This window comes from Heterodontus francisci, chromosome 21, assembly GCF_036365525.1.
Source record: "Heterodontus francisci isolate sHetFra1 chromosome 21, sHetFra1.hap1, whole genome shotgun sequence".
NCBI lineage: Eukaryota > Metazoa > Chordata > Chondrichthyes > Heterodontiformes > Heterodontidae > Heterodontus > Heterodontus francisci.
Window position 1 is genome coordinate 12,398,408 of NC_090391.1, and position 19,846 is coordinate 12,418,253.

At 45.6% G+C, this 19,846-nt stretch overlaps 1 protein-coding gene across 1 annotated transcript; it reads right to left on the bottom strand.

Annotated features, from left to right (window-relative positions):
* Nucleotides 1-18,495: 18,495 nt before the first annotated feature.
* LOC137381052 (probable G-protein coupled receptor 139) lies at nucleotides 18,496-19,320 on the bottom strand. Its single transcript, XM_068053444.1, has one exon. The coding sequence runs from the start codon at nucleotides 19,318-19,320 to the stop codon at nucleotides 18,496-18,498; it is 825 nt and encodes a 274-aa protein (XP_067909545.1).
* Nucleotides 19,321-19,846: the final 526 nt, after the last annotated feature.

Consider the following 19,846-nt stretch of genomic DNA (forward strand, 5'->3'; position numbering starts at 1 on the left):
TGAGGCAGGAACCCTCACAACATTTGCAAAGTATTTAAATGAGCACTTGAAACGCCATAACATACAAGACTACGGGCCAATTGCTGCAAAATGGGATTAGAATAGTTAGGTGCTTGATGGTCGGCGCGGACACGATGGACCGAAGGGCCTGTTTCTGTGCTGCATAATTCCATGACTCCATGACTCACTGTCTCTTCCCAATCACTCACTCTTATCCCTAATCACTCATTGCCTCTTCCCAATCATCCACGCCTATCCCCAATCACTCACTGCCTCTTCCCAATTACTCACTCCTATCCCCAATCACTCACTGCCTCTCCCCAATCACTCGCTGCCTCTTCCCAATAACTCGCGTCCTCTCCCCAATCGCTCGCTGCCTCTCCCCAATCACTCACTGCCTCTCTTCAGTCACTCGCTGAGTCTCCCCAATCACTCACTGCCTCTCCCCAATCACTCGCTGCCTCTTCCCAATCACTCGCTGCCTCTCCCCAATCACTCGCTGCCTCTTCCCAATCACTCGCTGCCTCTCCCCAATCACTCGCTGCCTCTTCCCAATCACTCGCTGCCTCTTCCCAATCACTCGCTGCCTCTTCCCAATCACTCGCTGCCTCTTCCCAATCACTCGCTGCCTCTCCCCAATCACTCGCTGCCTCTCCCCAATCACTCGCTGCCTCTCCCCAATCACTCGCTGCCTCTCCCCACTCACTCGCTGCCTCTTCCCAATCACTCGCTGCCTCTCCCCAATCACTCGCTGCCTCTTCCCAATCACTCGCTGCCTCTCCCCAATCACTCGCTGCCTCTTCCCAATCACTCGCTGCCTCTTCCCAATCACTCGCTGCCTCTCCCCAATCACTCGCTGCCTCTTCAAAATCACTCGCTGCCTCTCCACAATCACTCACTGCCTCTTCCCAATCACTCGCTGCCTCTCCCCAATCACTCGCTGCCTCTCCCCAATCACTCGCTGCCTCTCCCCAATCACTCGCTGCCTCTTCAAAATCACTCGCTGCCTCTCCACAATCACTCACTGCCTCTTCCCAATCACTCGCTGCCTCACCCCAATCACTCGCTGCCTCTTCCCAATCACTCGCTGCCTCTCCACAATCACTCACTGCCTCTTCCCAATCACTCGCTGCCTCTCCCCAATCACTCGCTGCCTCTCCCCAATCACTCGCTGCCTCTTCAAAATCACTCGCTGCCTCTCCCCAATCACTCGCTGCCTCTCCCCAATCACTCGCTGCCTCTCCACAATCACTCACTGCCTCTTCCCAATCACTCGCTGCCTCACCCCAATCACTCGCTGCCTCTTCCCAATCACTCGCTGCCTCTCCACAATCACTCACTGCCTCTTCCCAATCACTCGCTGCCTCTCCCCAATCACTCGCTGCCTCTCCCCAATCACTCGCTGCCTCTCCCCAATCACTCGCTGCCTCTTCAAAATCACTCGCTGCCTCTCCACAATCACTCACTGCCTCTTCCCAATCACTCGCTGCCTCTTCCCAATCACTCGCTGCCTCACCGCAATCACTCGCTGCCTCACCCCAATCATTCACTGCCGCTTCCCACTCACTCAATGCTTCTCTCCAATCGCTCTGTGCTTCGTCCCAATCACTCACTGCCTCTTTCCAATCACCCACTCCTATCCCCAATCACAGGTGGTTAGGAAGGAACATGGGATACTTACTTTTATCAGCCGAGGCATTGAATATGAGTGCAGTGACGTTATGGTGGAGATGTATGAAACGCTAGTTAGGCCACAGCTGGAGTACTGTGTACAGCTCTGGGCACAACACTGTAAGAAGGATGTGGTTGCACTGGAGAGGGTGCAGAGGAGAGTCATCAGGATGTTGCCTGGGCAGGAGCATTTAAGCTATGAAGAGATTCATAGAGTATTCGAGTCGGACAGCATAGAAACAGGTCCTTCGGCCCACCGTGTCGGTGCCGACCATAATGCCTATCTATACTCATCCCACCTGCGTGCATTAATTCCATGTCCCTCGATGCCTTTCTCATTCAAGTACCTGTTCAGATGCCTCTTAAATGTTGCTACTGTTCCTGCCTACACCACCTCTTCTGGCAGCTCATTCCAGATACTCATGATTCTTTGTGTGAAACATTTACCCCTTTGATCCCATTTAAATCTCCTCCCACTCAACGTAAATCGATGCCCTCTTGTTTTCGTCACCCCTACCATGCGAAACAGACTCTGGCTATCTACCTTATCTATGCCTCTCATACTTTTATATACCTGTATCATGACCCCTCTCAGCCTCCTTTGCTCCAGGGCAAACAGATCCAGCCTGTCCAATCTCTCTTTATAACTCAAGCCCTCCAAATCTGGCAACCTCCTTGTGAATCTTTTATGCACCCTCTCTAGCTTAATCACATTTTTCCTGTAGTGCGGCAACCAGAACTGCACACAGTACTCCAAATGCGGCCTAACCAATATTATGTACAACTGTAACATGACCTCCCAACTCTTGTACTCATCGCCTCGGCCGATGAAGGCAAGCATGACATACACCTTCTTCACCACCCTGTCTACCTGTGTTGCCACTCTCAGGGAACTATGTACTTGCACCCCAAGGTCACTTTGCTCAACAACACTCCTCAGGGCCCTGCCATTCACTGTATATTTCCTGCCCTTGTTTCACTTCCCAAAATGCATCACTTCGCAGTTGTCAGCGTTAACTTCCATTTTCCAATTCCTTGCCCACTTTCCCAGTTGATCTATATCCTGTTATAACCTTAGACAACCTTCTTCACTGTCCACTATACCACCAATTTTGGTGTCATCTGAAAACTTACTAATCATGCCCCCTACATTCACATCCAAGTCATTAATATATATGACAAACAACAGAGGGCCCAGCACCCTGAGAGACTGAAAAGGCTGGGGTTGTTTTCCTTCAAGCAGAGAAGGCTGAGTTATGCAGAATTATGAGGGACTTTGCTAGGTTAGATAGGAAGAACATTTTCCCTTATTGGAGGGGCCAATAACAAGGGGGCATTGATTGAAGATAAGGGGCAGGAGGTTTAGAGGAGATTTGAGGAAATAGTTTTTCACTCAGAGAGTGATTGGAATCTGGAACGCACTGCCTGAAGTGGTGTTGAGGCAGGAACCCTCACAACATTTGCAAAGTATTTAAATGAGCACTTGAAACGCCATTACATACAAGACTACGGGCCAATTGCTGCAAAATGGGATTAGAATAGTTAGGTGCTGTATGGTCGGTGCGGACACGATGGACCGAAGGGCCTGTTTCTGTGCTGCATAACTCTATGACTCCATGACTCACTGTCTCTTCCCAATTACTCACTCTTATCCCTAATCACTCATTTCCTCTTCCCAATCATCCACGCCTATCCCCAATCACTCACTGCCTCTTCCCGTTCACTCACTGCCTCTTCCCAATCACTCACTCCGATCCCCAATCACTCGCTGCCTATCCCCAGTCACTCACTGCCTCTTCCCAATCACTCACTGCCTCTTCCCAATCACTCACTCCTATCCCCAATCACTCGCTGCCTCTCCCCAATCACTCACTGCCTCTTCCCAATCACTCACTGCCTCTCTCCAGTCACTCGCTGCCTCTCGCCATTCACTCACTAACTCTCCCCAATTACTCACTGCCTCTCCCCAGTCACTCGCTGCTTCTCTCCAGTCACTCGCTGCCTCTCTCCATTCACTCACTAACTCTCCACAATTACTCACTGCCTCTCCCCAATCGGGCGCTGCCCTCTCCCTCTTTCAAAACCCCATAGGAATAGGACGAGGCCATACGGCCCCTTAAGCCTGCTCTGCATTTTCTGGTGAACCTTTGTTGCATTGCCTCTAAGACAAGTATATCCTTCCTTCAGTACTGAGACCAGGACTGTACACAGGAGTGCAGGTGTGGGCTCACCAAAGCCCTGCACAATTGCAGCAAGACTTCCCCACTCTTGCACTCTAAACCCCTTGCAATAACGGACATCACTCCTTTTACCTTCCTAATTTATGGTTGTACCTGCATGTTATCTTCCTGTGATTTGTGTACAATGACATCCAAATCCGTCTGAACACCAACATTCATCCTTTCACGCCATTTATAAAAATGTTCTGTGTTGTATTCTTCCTGCCATTTGCCCGCATTATATGCTACATGCTACTTTGTTGCCCACTCACTTAACCAGTCCATCTTCCTTTGCAGTTTCTTTGTGTCCTCCTCACAGCTTACTGTCCCACCTAACTTTGTATCATCGGCCCATATAAACACAACATAGGCAGTGTTTCTAAGCCGGGCACTTTTGTCCTGACAAATATTAAGATACAACTGGTTGATATGTTGTTGAGGATATTTGTGTGTATTTACCAGAGTTGTTTAAAATGAAAAATGTTTGTTAAGGGATAAGAGAGCCTCCTTCTGTGTCCTCTACCACGCTCACATCCAGCATTAGAAACACAAACAGAGAGAGACATAAACTCACACACACAGCCAAGTAACCACGGGCAGGATAACATGCTCATAGAAACACAAACACCCACACGTAGACATCTATTCAGAGGCGCATCCATTCCCACTCACAAAGAGAGAGAGAGGAACCCACACAGGGAAACACATATTCACAATGATCAACTTAGACAGATAAGCACAAACACTTCCCTCTGTGTAAATAATGTTCTTTTACCTCTATCAAAATCTCTCTTTTCTCCTTTTTTTATTTCGCAATCAGTCTTCAATTTATTGCCCCCTTGATTCCACAGGGACCAGTAGAGTTTTTGTTTTCCTTTGCTTGACTTTGGGGACAGGAGGTCATGGATCATCTCCAGTGTCCGTGCAGTCTATTAAGCCGACCCAGCGCTGTGATCCCAGGCTGCAGGGGGCGGGGGTGATGGGGGGCGGGGGGTTGCTGCATGGAGAGGGTTAGTCCCAACCTTTAAAGGGACCCTGCACCGCCAGAACTTCTCCTTAGTTTTAGTCCTTAGGGTGATTTTGAACAAGGAAAGTAAGAAAATGACAATTAATCTTTCGATATTCATTTATTCGACGAGGTTGATAGACAGAAGTGTCTCTGCCAATCTCAAATTCACACAAGTAATACTGTGATCTAGGATCAATCATTTTGAAGAAGAACCTATTGTGAATTAATTCCATTTTATTTGCTATAAATGACCATCACGACCTTCTTTATTTCAGGACAGAACCTTTCCCATCCCATTCACTCAGGCCATGGCTGATACACTCCTTATCCAGATCAAGCTGCCTCCGCTCCATAAACATTAATACAATTTCCTAACAAATCTATGCTGTCAATCAGGAATGTATGTTTCTGCCTGTCTGTCTCTGTTTCTCCCCGATCTCTGTCTCTCTTATTGCCTTTACCTATCACTGTCCTTGTTTCTCCCACTCTCTGTCTCTCCCTCTCACTATGTCCATCTCTCTGTCTGTGTCTCTCTCTTGCCATCACTCCCTCTCTCTCTGCCTCTCTCTCCAATAACAGCGATGCTTTCAGCCATTTCTTGGTTAATTTTGAACCTGTAACTCTTGCCCTTGTTGGGACATCACTACAGTTTGAAAATATCAAACACTGATCCAACACTTACCCCAAAACACAGACACTAAACCCCCCACTACTGGAGTGGGCAGACAATAGGGATTGTTCTATAAGGTTCTGTTTGGTGACATTTAGTAACTTCACTGTGGTTTGAAAAGTGTATGTGTCTGTCTCTGTGTCTGGTTTGTCAGAGTCACTGGTTCCACAATATAACCCCAGGATCTCCTTTGTCTCTCTTCCCCCCCTAACTCCGTCTCTCCCTCCCTCTGTCGCTGTCTCTGTCTGTCTTCGTTTCCCTCACTGTCTTTCCCAGTCTCTGTCTCTGTCTCTCCCTCTCTGGATCAATCTCTCTCTCTGTATCACTCTCCTTTTGGCTTTTGTCTCTCCCTCTCTCTCTTTCCCTCTCTCTCCCTCATTCTCTCTTCCTGGAGAACAATGGTTCAGCCATTTCTGTGCTAATAGTAAAACTTTAACTCTTGCCCTTGTTGGGAACGTCACTGCAGTTTGAAAATGCCAAAAACACTGATGCAACATAATCACACTAATCCCCCAGCACAGGAATGGGCAGAGAATCGGGGTAGTTACTGAGGTCCTGTTTGACAATATTTACTGACTTCAGTGTGGATGATAACATGTCTCTGTCTGTGTGCGTCTGTCTGTGCGCCAGTGTGTGTGTGCGTCAGTGTGTGTGTTTCTCTCTCTGTATCTGTGTCTGTCTGTGTGACAGCGTGTGTGCATGTGTGTCTGTGCGCCAGTGTGTGTGTACGTCAGTGTGTGTGTATGTGCGCGTACATCAGTGTCACTGGTTCCACAATGTTACCCCAGTGTTTCATCACACCCTCTCTCCCCATGTAGCGTTTCACACAATTTTGGAAACAACTATCTCGTTGTCCCTCTGTATCTGTCTTTCCCTCTGGCTCTGTCTCTCCCTCCAACTCTGTCTCTCTCACAATCTTTCCCGATCACTCTCTCCGACACTCCCTTTCTCTTTCTGCCTCTGTCCCTCTCTCTCTGTCTCTCTCGGTATCTGTAAATGACTTTGTCTGTGTATCTCTCACACCATCTCCCCCTCACCCTTTCCCTCTCTTTTCATCTCTCTCTTCCTGTCTCTCTCCCAGAAAAACAATGCTTTCAGTCATATCTTGGTTAATTTTGAACCTGTAATTTTTGCCCTTTCTCGGAATGTCACTGCAGCTTGAAAATATCAAACACTGATCAACACGTGCCCGTAAAAGACTCACACTAAGCCCCTAACACAGGACTGGTCAGAAAGTTGGAATTGTTACTGAAGTTCTGTCAATGTGCCCTTTCCCCTGCTTCGAAAGTGCTTCAGTTTTAAATAATATTTATTCAACCACATTAAATGTAAAGTAAATGTAAACATGTGGCTCCGCATCAATTGCCCTTTATGTAAGAGAGTTCCAAATTGATACCACACCTGGTACGTTAAAGTGTTTCTTCATTTCACTGCTGAATAGTTTTTAGACTGTTTAGATTTTTAGACTATGTTCCCAAGTCCCAGAATCCGCAGCGAGTGGGAATAGTTTCTCTCTGTCTACCCTATCAGTTTCCGTTATTATCTTGAAAGCTTCGGTCAAATCACCCTTCTAAATTTCAGGAATACAGAGTAAAGCTCAATCCACTTTGTCCCATTAAACACTACCAATGCAAGCTCAGTGTGGGGTTAGGCACAAAGTAAAAGACAAGTTGAAGACCAGTTTTACGAGGAACTCCATAATATCATTAGCAGAATTCCTAATACCGAACATTTGTTCCTGTTGGGGGACTTGAACGCCAGGATTGGGCCCGACCATGACTCATGGCCCTCCTGCCTTGGGAGGAGAATGAATGAAAATGGACAGAGACTGCTGGGGTTTTCTACCAATCACAAACTCTGCATCACAAATTTGTTCTTTCATACTAAACCCTGTCACCAGGTTTCATGGAGACACCCAAGATCACGCTGTTGGCACCAGCTGGACCTCATCATCACAAGTCGAGCCTCCCTAAACAGTGTCAAAATCACATGCAGCTTCCACAGTACGGACTGCGACACCAACCACTCCCTGGTGTGCAGCAAAGTTGGACTCAAACCAAAGAAGCTACATCACTCCAAGCAGAAAAGCCACCCACGCATCAGCACTAACAGAATTTCTTATCCACAGCTGTTACACAAATTTCTAAATTCACTTGAAAAAGCCCTTCAAAACACTCCTGCAAGGATGCAGAGACGAAGTAGGCCCACATCAGAGACGCCATCTATGACTCAGCAATGACCGCCTATAGCAAACGTAAGAAACAGAATGTAGACTGGTTTCAATCTCACTTTGAAGAGCTGGAACCTGTCATAGCCGCTAAGCGCACTGCACTGCTGATCTACAAGAATGTCCCCAGCGAGTTAACATCTGTAGCACTTAAAGTAGCCAGAGGTGCTGCACAAAGAATAGCCAGGCGATGCGCAAATGACTACTGGAACACTTATGCAGTCGTATTCAGTTGGTCTCCCTCACCGGAAACATCAGAGGAATGTATGACGGCATTAAGAGAGCTTTTGGGTCAACCATCAAGAAGATCGCCCCACTCAGGTCTAAATCAGGGGAAACAATCACTGACCAACGCAAGCAAATGGACCGCTGGGTGGAACAATATCTAGAACTGTGCTCCAGGGAAAATGTTGCCACTGGTACCACCCTCAATGCAGCCCAGTCTCTGCCAGTCATGGATGAGCTAGACGAACAGACAACAAAATCGAAACTCAGTTATGCCATTGATTCTCTAGCCAGTGGAAAAGCCCCTGGAAAGGACGGCATTAGCCCTGAAATAATCAAGTGTGCCAAGCCTGCTATACTGTCAGCACTCCATGAACTGCTTTGCCTGTGCTGGGATGAGGGAGCAGTACCGCAGGACATGCGCGATACCAATATCATCATCCTTTATAAGAATAAGGGTGACCGCAGTGACTGCAACAACTACCGTGGATTCTCCCTGCTCAGCTTGCTGGGGAAAGTCATCACTCGAGTCGTTCTAAACAGACTCCAGAAGCTGGCTTAGCGTGTCTACCCTGAGGCACGGTGTGGCTTTCGAGCAGAGAGATCCACCGTTGATATGCTGTTCTCCCTGTAACAGCTACAGGAGCAATGACAGAAACAACAGAGGCCCGTGTACATTGCTTTCATTAATCTCACCAAAACCTTTGACCTCGTCAGCAGATGTGGTCTCTTCGGACTACTAGCAAGGACCGGATGTCCACCAAAGCTATTAAGTATCATCACCTCATTCCATGACAATATAAAAGGCTTAATTCAGCATAGCGTTGCCTCATCAGACCACTTTCCTATCCTGAGTGGCGTGAAACAGGGCTGCATTCTCGCACCTACGCTTATGGAATCTTCTTCCCACTGCTGCTTTCACATGCGTTCAAGTCTTCAGAAGAAGGAAGTTCCTCCACACAAGATCAGGTGGCAGGTTGTTCAACCTTGCCCGTCTTCGAGCGAAGAACAAAGTACAGAAAGTCCTCATCAGGGAACTGCTCTTTGCTGACGATGCTGCATTAACATCCCACACAGAAGAGTGTCCGCAGAGACTCATCGACAGGATTGCGGGCTGCCTGCAAAGAATCTCGAGACAAGGAGGCCAAAGAAAAAAGTTTCCCTCTGTTCTGTCCCATCAAACATTCCTAGGGCATGGGCAGCATGCGGTTAGATATCGAGTCAAGACAGCGCCTATTGTATTAGAAATAGAGAAATGGTCGTGTGCAGCACAAACTGAGATCAGGTGAAACGCAGCATAAGCAGAGACCTGACCTAGTGTAACAAACCGAGATGTTGTCTAGTGCAGTAATAATGGAGAAATGGTCTAGTGTTTTATGAACAGAGGCTGGATCTAGTGCAGGTTTAACTGAAACAGATTGTTGGTCTTAACATTTCAAAGTGAGGTCACTAATCGTGGGGGTAAATGATTGGGGGATGAAAGGATGGAGTGGAATGTTTCCAGTCAGCTGATAACACAAATTCAGGTGAGACAATAAGCTGTGTGTCGAACACAGAGAGGGTATGGAGTATGGGCAGGTTCATTCAGTGGGCAAAAACGTGGCTGATGGAATATACTGTGGACAAAAGTCAGGCTGTTGATTTTGTCTGGAAGAATCTCGTCTATCTTTTCTGTACCTTCTCCACAGCCTTCACATCCTTCCCAACGTGTGGTGCCCAGAAATGGACACAGTACTCCAGCGAAGGCCGAACCACTGCTTTGCAGAGGCAACCATAATGTGCTTGATTTTGTACTCCACGTCTCCATCTGTTTATAAAGCCCAGCATCCTGTGTGGCTTTTTAACCACTTTGTCAACCGGCCCTGCCACCTTCAATGAAGTTTGTACATATACCCCCGAGATCTCTCTTCCTGCACCCCTTTAGAATTGAACCCTGTAGTTTATACCGCCTCTTTTCATTATTCCTACCTGTGGAGGCGTAAGATGTGGGCATGGTTCCAAGTGGCTATTTTACAGCAGTCTTCACAAAAAAATGGACAATGCAGACATTGTATTCAAGAAGGAGGGGTTTGAAATATTGTATGGGATAAACACTGAGAGAGGAAATATTAACGGGTTTGGTATCTTTGATAGCTGATAATTCACCAGGCTCAGACTGTTATGAGGTACAAAGGGGGAAATAGGGGAGGCTCTGACCATCATTTTCCAATCATCTCTCGTTACATGCAAGAGGACTGGAGGACTGCTAATGTTGTACTGTTGATTAAAAAGGGAGACTGGGATAGACGGGGTAATTACAGGCCACTCAGCCTAACATTAGTGGGGGGGCTAGTTATTGGGAAAAGTTCTGGTAAACAATATTAATCACCATTTAGAAATTGTGTCAGATTAACTTGATTGAATTTTTCTTGGGGGTAACAAGGAAGGTCGATGATCATCAACTTCTGAGGGAAATTCGGCAGCAGAGGCTGGTCTTGTCACTGATGCCCAGATCCCGTGAATGAATTTAATACAGTGTCAACTGCTGTACACATACAGTACACAATGAGTACAAAGGAATGATTCACTCCTGTCCGGTACTATGCGTCTCAGTGTCTCCATGTCTTTGGCTCTGTCACGTTTTAAGCATTAACCTTACATTAGTGATCAGTCAGTCTCTGAAATAACTGTCCCAGTGCTGTGGTAACATAATATGGACACCGAGAACAAAACCTAAAATGGTTGTCTGATGTTCGTAAACTAATATCAATCGTCTGAATGGTTAATGTTATGATTGTGTTTTGTTACTGAGGTTCTACGTGAGGATTTAGACAGAGGTTCAGAGAGAGAAGTGGACAGAGGGAGAGTGACAAAGAGTGGCCAAGGGTCTGAAAGAGGCTGTGAGAGTTAGTGAGGGTTCAGAACAAATATGTTCAGAACAAATATCTGAGGCACCAGCACTGATCCTTGAGGAACCCCACTGGTCACAGTCTGCCAATCTGAAAATGCCCTGTTTACCCCTACTCTTTGCTTCATGCCCATTAACCAATTCTCCACCCATGTTAATATATTACCTTCGACTCCATGAGCCTTATCTTTCAGTTTAACCCTTTGTGTGGAGCATTTTCGATATCCAAGTATAAAACATCTACTGGATCCTCTTTATCTAGCCTACTAGTTACATCCTGAAAAGACGCACTTTGCCTTCAGTGAAACCATGTTGACTTTGTTTGATTATATTAAGGCACAGTTCTCAAGAGTGTGCAGGTTTCGAGGGAACTGGAGGTTTACGAGCAGTGATCTTTGAAGTCGGCAGGACAAATGGGGAGAATAATTAGCAAAACAAAATGGATCTTGGTCTGAACAAGGGGAGAGAGGGAGGGAGAGATGGGGAGATACAGGAGGATTGTAGGAGAAACTGTACATCTATCCATGTCAAAACATGAATTAAAAAATTATATCGACAGCGCACTGAAAATATTGGTCATACACAACAACTAAAGTCACCGAAACGTTAACTCTGCTTCTCTTTCCACAGATGCTGCCAGAACTGCTGAGTGACTCCAGCATTTCTTGTTTTTGTTTGTGTTGAACTAAAGTCACACATCACCCTGTCTTGGAACTATATCGCCGTTCCATCACTGTTACTGCGTCAAAATCCTGGAAATCTCTTCCTACCAGCACAGTGGGTTTAACTACACCACATGGACTGCAGTAGTCCAAGAAAGTGGCTCACCACCACCCTCTCAAAGGGCAATTAGGGATGGGCAATAACTGCTGGCATTGCCAGCGACACGAATGAACAAAAATAAATAAATAAGTAATATGCAGGAAGAGAGATGATGTCCTGCAAAGTGAATATCGGAAGTTAGGCAGAAGCTTAAAAAGCAAGACTTCCAGGATTGTAATCTGAGGATTACTCCCTGTGCCACGTGCCAGTGAGGGTAAGAATAGAAGGGCAAGGCAAATCAATGTGTGGCTGAAGAGCTGGTGTAGGCGGGTCGGCTTCAGCTACTTGGATCATTGAGATCTCTTCTGGTGCAGAGGTGACCTGTACAAGAAGGTCGGGTTGCATCTGAACTGGAAGGGGACCAACATCCTTGCGGGGAGGTTTGCTAGAACTACTCGGGAGGGTTTAAACTAGTCTTGCAAGGGGGTCTGACCTGAAGTAGTAGTCTCTCTGATGAGATAATTGAGGTTAACACAAGTAAGTCCAGTAGGCAGGCCGCAAAGGGACAGAACAGGGAGCGTGAAAGATCTGGTAGGCTAAACTGCATTTACCTTAATCCAAGAAGCCTTACAAATAAGGCATATGAGCTCAGAGCATGGATCAGACATGGGATTGTGATATTATAACCATTACGGAAACGTGGTTGAGGGATGGGCAGGACTGGCACCTCAATGTTCCGGTGTACTGATCCTTCCGGCGTGACAGAGGTGGAGGTAGGAGAGGAGGGGGAGTTGCACTATTGATTAGGGAGGACATCACGACAGTACTTAGAGAGGATATCCGGGGGAATGTCCAGCGAGGCCATTTGGGTAGAACCTATAAATAAGAACGGGGTTATCACTTTGATGGGATTATACTACAGGGCCCCCAATAAGGGGAAGTGGAGGAGCATATATGTGTGGAAATCACTGATAGTTGTAGGAATTATAGGGTTGTAATAGCAGGTGGTTAAAACTTTCCTAATATTGACTGGTACTGCCTTAGTGCTAAAGGAACAGATGGGGAAGAACTTGTTAGGTGTGTCCAGGATAGTTTTCTGAAGCAGTGTGTGGATTTCCCTACTAGAGAAGGGGCTACACTCGACCTCCTCTTAGGAAATGAGGATGGGCAGGTGGTTGATGTGTCAGTGGAGGAGCACTTTGGGACCAGTGACCATAACTCTATTAGCTTCAAGATAGTTATGGAAAAGGATAGGACTGGTCCTCAGGTTGAAGTCCTAAATTGGGGGAAGGCTAATTTCGGTGGCATCAGACAGGAACTCTCAGAAGTTGAATGGGAGAGGTTGCTTACAGGTAAAGGGATGTCTGGCAAGTGTGAGGCTTTTAAAAGTGAGATAGGAAGAGTTCAGGGCCGGCATGTTCCTGTTAGATGGAAGGGCAAGGCTGGCAAGTTGAGGGAACCTTGGTTGACGGGGGATATTGAGGGTCAGATCAGGACAAAGAAGGAGGCATATGTCAGGTATAGGCAGCTGGGCTCCAGCGAGTCCCTAGAGGAGTATAGTGAATGAAGGACGACACTTAAGAAGGAAAAGAACGGGCTATGGGATTTCCCTGGCAGATAAGATAAAGGTGAATCCTAAAAGATTCTATCGGTATATTAAGAGTAAAAGGGTAGCTAGGGAGAGATTAGGTCCCCTTAAGGATCAGTGTGGCAATGTATGTGTGGAGCCATGGGAAATGGGACAAATCATAAATGAATACTTCGCGTCTGAATTTACCGTGGAGAAAGTCATGGAAGCTCGTGAGTTCAAGGGAGGGAACACCGATATCCTGGAGCATATCAACATGACAAAAAAGGAGGGTGTTGCAGGTTGTGAAGCGCATTAAGGTGGATAAATCCTCAGGGCCTGACCAGGTGTATCCTAGGGTGCTATGGGAAGCAAGGGAGGAGATTGCTGGGGCCCTGGCAGAGATTTTGTATAATTGTTCGCCATGGGTGAGGTACCAGAAGACTGGAGGATAGCAAATGCTGTGCCTTTATTTAAGAAGGTAGCAGGGATAAGCGATGGAACTGAAGGCCTGTGAGCCTTACATCAGTGGTGGGAAAGATACTGGAAGGGATTCTGAGAGACAGGATTTATATGCGTTTGGAAAGACATGGTCTGAATATGGATAGTCAGCATGGCTTTGTGCGTGGGAAATCATGTCTCCCGAATTTGATTGCGTTTTTCGAGGAAGTGACCAAGAGTATTGACGAGGGCAGGGCAATGGACGTTGTCCACATGGACTTTAGCAAGGCATTTGACAAGGTCCCGCATGGAAGGCTGGTCCAGAAGGTTCGAACACATGGGATCCACGGTGAGCTAGCCAATTGGATACAAAATTGGCTTGGTGATAGGAGGCAGAGGGTGGTAGTGGAGGGTTGTGTTTCAGATTGCAGGTTTTTGACCAGTGGTTTGCCGCAGGGATCGGTGCTGGGCCCTCTGTTGTTTGTCATAGATATTAATGACTTGGATGTTAATGTAGGGGGCACGATTAGTAAGTTTGCAGATGATAACAAAATTGGTTGTATAGTGGACAGTGAAGAAGGCTGTCCAAGGTTACAACAGGATATAGATCAACAGGGAAAGTGGGCAAGGGATTGGCAAATGGAAATTAACGCAGACAACTGCGAAGTGATGCATTTTGGGAAGTGAAACTAGGGCAGGAAATATACAGTGAATGGCAGGGCCCAGGGTGTGTTGTTGAGCAGAGAGATCTTGGGGTGCAATTACATAGTTCTCTGAAAGTGGCAACGCAGGTAGACAGGGTGGTGAAGAAGGCGTATTTCATGCTTGCCTTCATCGACCGAGACATTGAGTACAAGTGTTGGGACGTCATGTTACAGTTGTACATAATGATGGTTCGTCCGCATTTGGAGTACTGTGTGCAGTTCTGGTCGCCACAGTACAGGAAAGATGTGACTAAGCTGGAGAGGGTGCAGGAAGGATTCACAAGGATGTTGCCTGGTTTGGACGGCTTCGGTTCTAACAAGAGGTTGGATAGGCTTGGTCTATTTTCCCTGGAGCGACGGGGACATGATAGAGTTATATAAAATTCTGAGAGGCATAGTTTTGGAGAAATTTTCTTAGCTTTGCTAATTATTACTTAACGTTGTAGAAGCAGAAAAACAGGACACAGCTTGTAGCTAATCTAACCACAACCAACGGTCATAAATTGTAGACAGAGCAGCTAACCACAATCACACATTACGGCCAGATATGGTGTCTGGAGTGGGCATTGAATTAAGGAACTAGCTTGTTATTGTTGAAACTGATGTTTTGCTGACCTCGGACACTGCATGGTGCACCGTTACGTAGGCAGTCTTGTGGGTGCTTATCAAATTGTGAAACTGTTAGCTCTGCCTTTTTTATACTATATAAGTCCACGGCGATCTGTAGCTCTTTGGGAGTAGCACTGAACCGCATTTAGGTAAGGTGTTTTGCCCCATGATATCATGCAATAAAGTGTTTGATTCTCAACGTCTGAGTCTGGAGAATTTGTTCAACAATTGGGCACAATCTGGATTTGCTCCAACAGTTTGGCGTAGTCAACAGGATCCCTGAGTTCACGGGATCCAAAAGAACCTAGTGAAAAAAACTAATCGACAGGATTAGGGGTAAGTCAACTTTTCTGCGACCCTAGTGTCTCAATCACCCAGCCTGAGCCAGAATTAAGAGGGCGACTGGGCCCCACGTGAAGGCCAGATAACTGGGAGAGGGGGACTAAAGGGGTCAAGGAAGAATTGGCTGAAACCTGATCAGTAAAGATCTAAAATTCCGCGAAGGGAAGTTGAAAAGGAGATAAGTAGAAAATCCAGTAAAATGTGGCGAATTCGGTGTAGTAGTACCAAATTCCGGGAATTTGGTGATCCTAATTTGAGTTTGCACGAGCTGTTCCTCCACCGGGTAGAGTAAAGAGGCTGTGGGACAAAAGGAGTTAGGACAACCGTCTGGGACGGTGAACGACTGGGGCTGTAACTAAACTACCAAATTGACCCGACAGGCACGTGATCGTTGCTCCTGAGTACACGAGCCGGAATCTGGCCCGAGAGAGAGAGGCTGTGGGATGGAGGGAGAACGAAAGAGCGTTGGCCTGAGAGACAGGGGTGTGCCGGTTAGCTGACCTTGAGAATTTAACATTAACTGCGCCTGTTCGTATCCTTGTGTCTATTCGTTTTGTTGTGTCTTGTTTGTTTTCCTGTGTATTAATGCTAATTGATTCATAGAAAAGAACTCGTAAATTTAGAAGGTTTTGAGAAAGTAGAAGTAAGAGTGGACTCAACGGCTTCCAAGAAGGAAGGGTTGCCCCCGGGGACAAGTAAGCCATGTCCTCTGGAGAAAGGCAACCCACGTCCGTTTGCTCCCTCGAAGGAGACGCAGAAGCGCCACGGTAAATATGTGTTTTAAAGATAGGTATGTTTTACAGTAAAACAAGTAACTGTGTCTTTGATTCGACTGTGAGAACGTCGGAAGCTTTCGCAAATGAATTGAATATCTGGGAAGAACAGCTTGTATTCTGTAGAACTGACTGTCGTTAACTCTTTGTTGTCTGGCTTTAATGTTAAAAGAATGAGTCCATTAAGTTATTTGGAATTGAATGAGTGTGAAAAGTGATTGTTGAGTGTGTTCATTTCGATTTAAGATTGTGCATCCAGGAATGGGATATAAAATTGAATTATATTTTAAGTTAAAGTTTTATTTTTAGTTGGTTTTGCTACTGTGAAAAGGCAATGAACAATTTTCTGAGGGATAATCTTCAGCCTTGAAGGTCTGAAGATGTCTGGCAGAAATCTAATTTGGGGTTTGGAACATTGTTTTAATTGGAAACTCTGCTATTGTTTTATTTTACAGTCTAAATTTGAAGACATGTTTTATTGACTGTTATATTGTTTTAAGGGAAAGAAAGGATAGAAAAGGAGGTATAGGAAAGATTCTGTCTGTTTAAAAACATTAAAGTTTGTGTAAGGACCTAGTGTTAAGTCTTTTGTTGCAAGAATGTTAAATAACTGTTTCTTTAGTTTTTGGTTTTGTTACAGTCATTTGAAAAGGCGCCTGAAGAAAGAGCAAGAAAATGATGTAATTTACCTATCTTTTAAAATAAGCACGTGCTATTCTGTTCTGTTGTGTGTAATTAATAAGGTACCACGCAGGTCCTGTTCTGTGATAAGTCACATACGTACACAAAAATTCATTAAAAACTTAAAGGGACCACGCACAGGGCAAAAAACCAGGCCGCACAAAACAATTACATTGTCAACGGAACATTAGAGCCAGCTGTGGCTCAGTGGGTAGTAATCTTGACTCTGAGTTACACCATAGTGGGTTCAGGGCAGAGCATAAAATATAGGCTGATGCCTCCCATCAGAAAATCAGACCAGACCAGCGAGACTCAGAAAACGAATCTTGTGTTGAATTTCTGCGCCTCACTTTCTGGAATACTTTAGTGTTTGTTCAGAATGGTTACCCAGTGAGTTTTCTTTCCCCTGTAGGCTGACAGTTATCTAAAAAGAGATTATATCATCCTAATGCAACATTAAGGTATCGTTCGTACTGAGTGCAACAACATTTGTAGCGTCCCGTAATATAATCTACTTTGCTAGGGATAGGATCAGGATTTGATAATTTCAAAACACTGAGGTAAACTGGAATTTCCCTCGACCGTCATTTCAGTGCTTTTAATCAGCCCTGGAAGGAAAGTAAACCGAGAGACCGTCTAGCAGTGATGAATGTCAGATTTGATTGATTACTGCGGATTAATCAATTACATTACACAAAGCATACAGAATATGCTGTTAAATAGCGGGAAACAGATTTCTTACCATCCTGCATAAGGAAGTGCACCCTCTGCAGCTGTAGTGTCACCAAAAGCAGCCAAGTTAAAATGGCTGACAGATGTAGGTGGAGTTTTACTGAGGTTCTGAGACAGGAGACAGAAACAGGCATAGATACACACACCGAAACAGATGGACAAAGTGACAGAGTGTGAGAGAAGAATATTTCGATTTACGAAAGGTATCCGCCCCTAAAACCCTCCAATTTGCTCTCCAACAAAGGACTGGACAGAGAATGGGGATGTTACTGATTGTTACAACTTGTCTCATCCTCCCTCTGTCTTTTCCTTTCTCATTTCTGTCCCTCTCCACCTTTCTCTGTTTCAGTATCTCAATTCCTATCTCTGCCGCTCTTTCTAACTCTGTCTCTCTCTATTTCTCCCTCTCTCCCTCTGGCCCTCCCTTCATCTCTCCCTCTACCTGTGTCTCTCTCTTGTGTGTAAATAGAGACACAGCTAGGCCAGGTCTCTTCCGTAATTAAATTGTTCGAGTATTTCACTTTTCATTCCATTGCACTATTACTGAGACCAGCTTTCAATACCAGAATTTTATGATTTACTTGAATTTGAATTCCATCAGCGGCTATGGGATGATTTGAACCCGTGTTCCCAAGTTATTAGCATGGGCCTCAGGATTGTTAGCTCAGTGACATTACCAGTACACCACCCTGTCACTCTGTCATCAAGCCAACAGAAGCTCCTTTGATTGAGAGCTGCTTCAGTTCATGTCCAGCTGTGCTCTTCTGCACCGTCATTTTTGAGAAACAATTCATGTATCTTCTGCAATGATAACCAGCCTCATTAGGTACGATGTTTAATAAAATATTACAAAATCAAGTTTACAATCACTTTCGAGTTCATTACTGTGAATAGAATATTTACCACCCTGTAGTGAGTTTAGGCTGTAGACTCTGGAATGGATTTTAGTGCTAGAATTTGCAAACATTAACTTTTTCTATGAGTTGACTAATTTAACTATTAGATTGAGTGGGTATTTCACGACCTTCCTCAGCTCCTCTCTGAATTTAGTCTGGGTCACAGCGTAAACACACGTGTTGGTGCAGGAACTGAGAAGCTGCAGCATTCCTGCTGTGTATTCTGTGATATAAAGTGGGTCATTGATGGAGGTAGGATATAGCTTTGTAATTCGCTGATAGATGTAAAATACAACCTGCGTCACCCATAACAGTATAAAACTGCCAGATATACTGAACAGTAAAATGATGGATTTCTTTCGATTCTCCATCTCTGGGTCATTGTGATTCTCTCCGTTGCTGAGGCACCGGAGTCTCCTGCGACCTCTACTGGCCGCTAAAATACGTCTGACCATCAGAACATTGAGCAGCAACATCAGAAAGAACGGGACACAAGGAATTAAAATGCGGTGAAACAGCTCAAAGGCGTTCCATGTGGGGGAAGTATGGAAGCTCTGTTTCAGGATACAGTACCAGGGAACATTATCAATTATATACATAGGTTCAATTGTAAAGTACCAGGGAACACTTTCGAAAGTGCACAGCACGCTCACTGTTCCGATAACCACAACCGCTGTTCTCTCAGTGCAATATTTTGTCTTCAGCTTCTCACAACAAATGGTTACAAATCGATCAAAGGTGAAAGCGACTGTCAGCCAGACAGAAACCATTGTGATTGCAAAAACCAGGAAACTAACTGAACTACAGATGGGAGTAATGGACAGGAATGAATCTGGGAAATAAATCGAAGGAATCTGCCTCAATATGGGATCTGTGATAACGACCAGGAGATCAGCCACTGCCATTCCCACCAGGTAGCGAGTGATACATTTGGAGAGACCACACTTTCCTCGGGACAGGATCAGAATCGCCACCAGGTTAACTGAAAGAGATAGAAAGGAAAGCAGAGAAATTACTGATCAGACCTCAAACTAAAACAGCAGTTTGACAGGATCCAGTGTGACATTTACAGCTTTGTTGCAGCATCCAGAACTTTCTGAAGATACTGGTTAGAACACAATTCTAAATTATTGATTGGGAAATTTATTTGTAAAGATAAAGGTGAAATAAAATGATCACCAGATACAGTCAGGCCGCCGTACCAGTGTGGAAGGGAGATGGGCGTTTTCAAACAAGGAATCCAATGGTTTAAATCCAGTTTGGCCTGCAGACTAGTAGCCGAGATAGTGGAGGGGAAGGGGAGAATGTTTTTGCCTTAACAGTTAAGAGAGCCAGCAGGGGCTATCTCAAAACGTGAAAAGGTCGAGAGCCGCTGTGGTGAGTTTGAGACTGCAGATCCGGAGGAAGAGGCCGATGGAGGCGGAGCAAGTG

Excerpts from the sequence above, each read along its gene's own strand:
- LOC137381052 (XM_068053444.1), bottom strand. The coding sequence starts at position 19,320 with ATGGCAGTGGCTGATCTCCTGGTCGTTATCACAGATCCCATATTGAGG.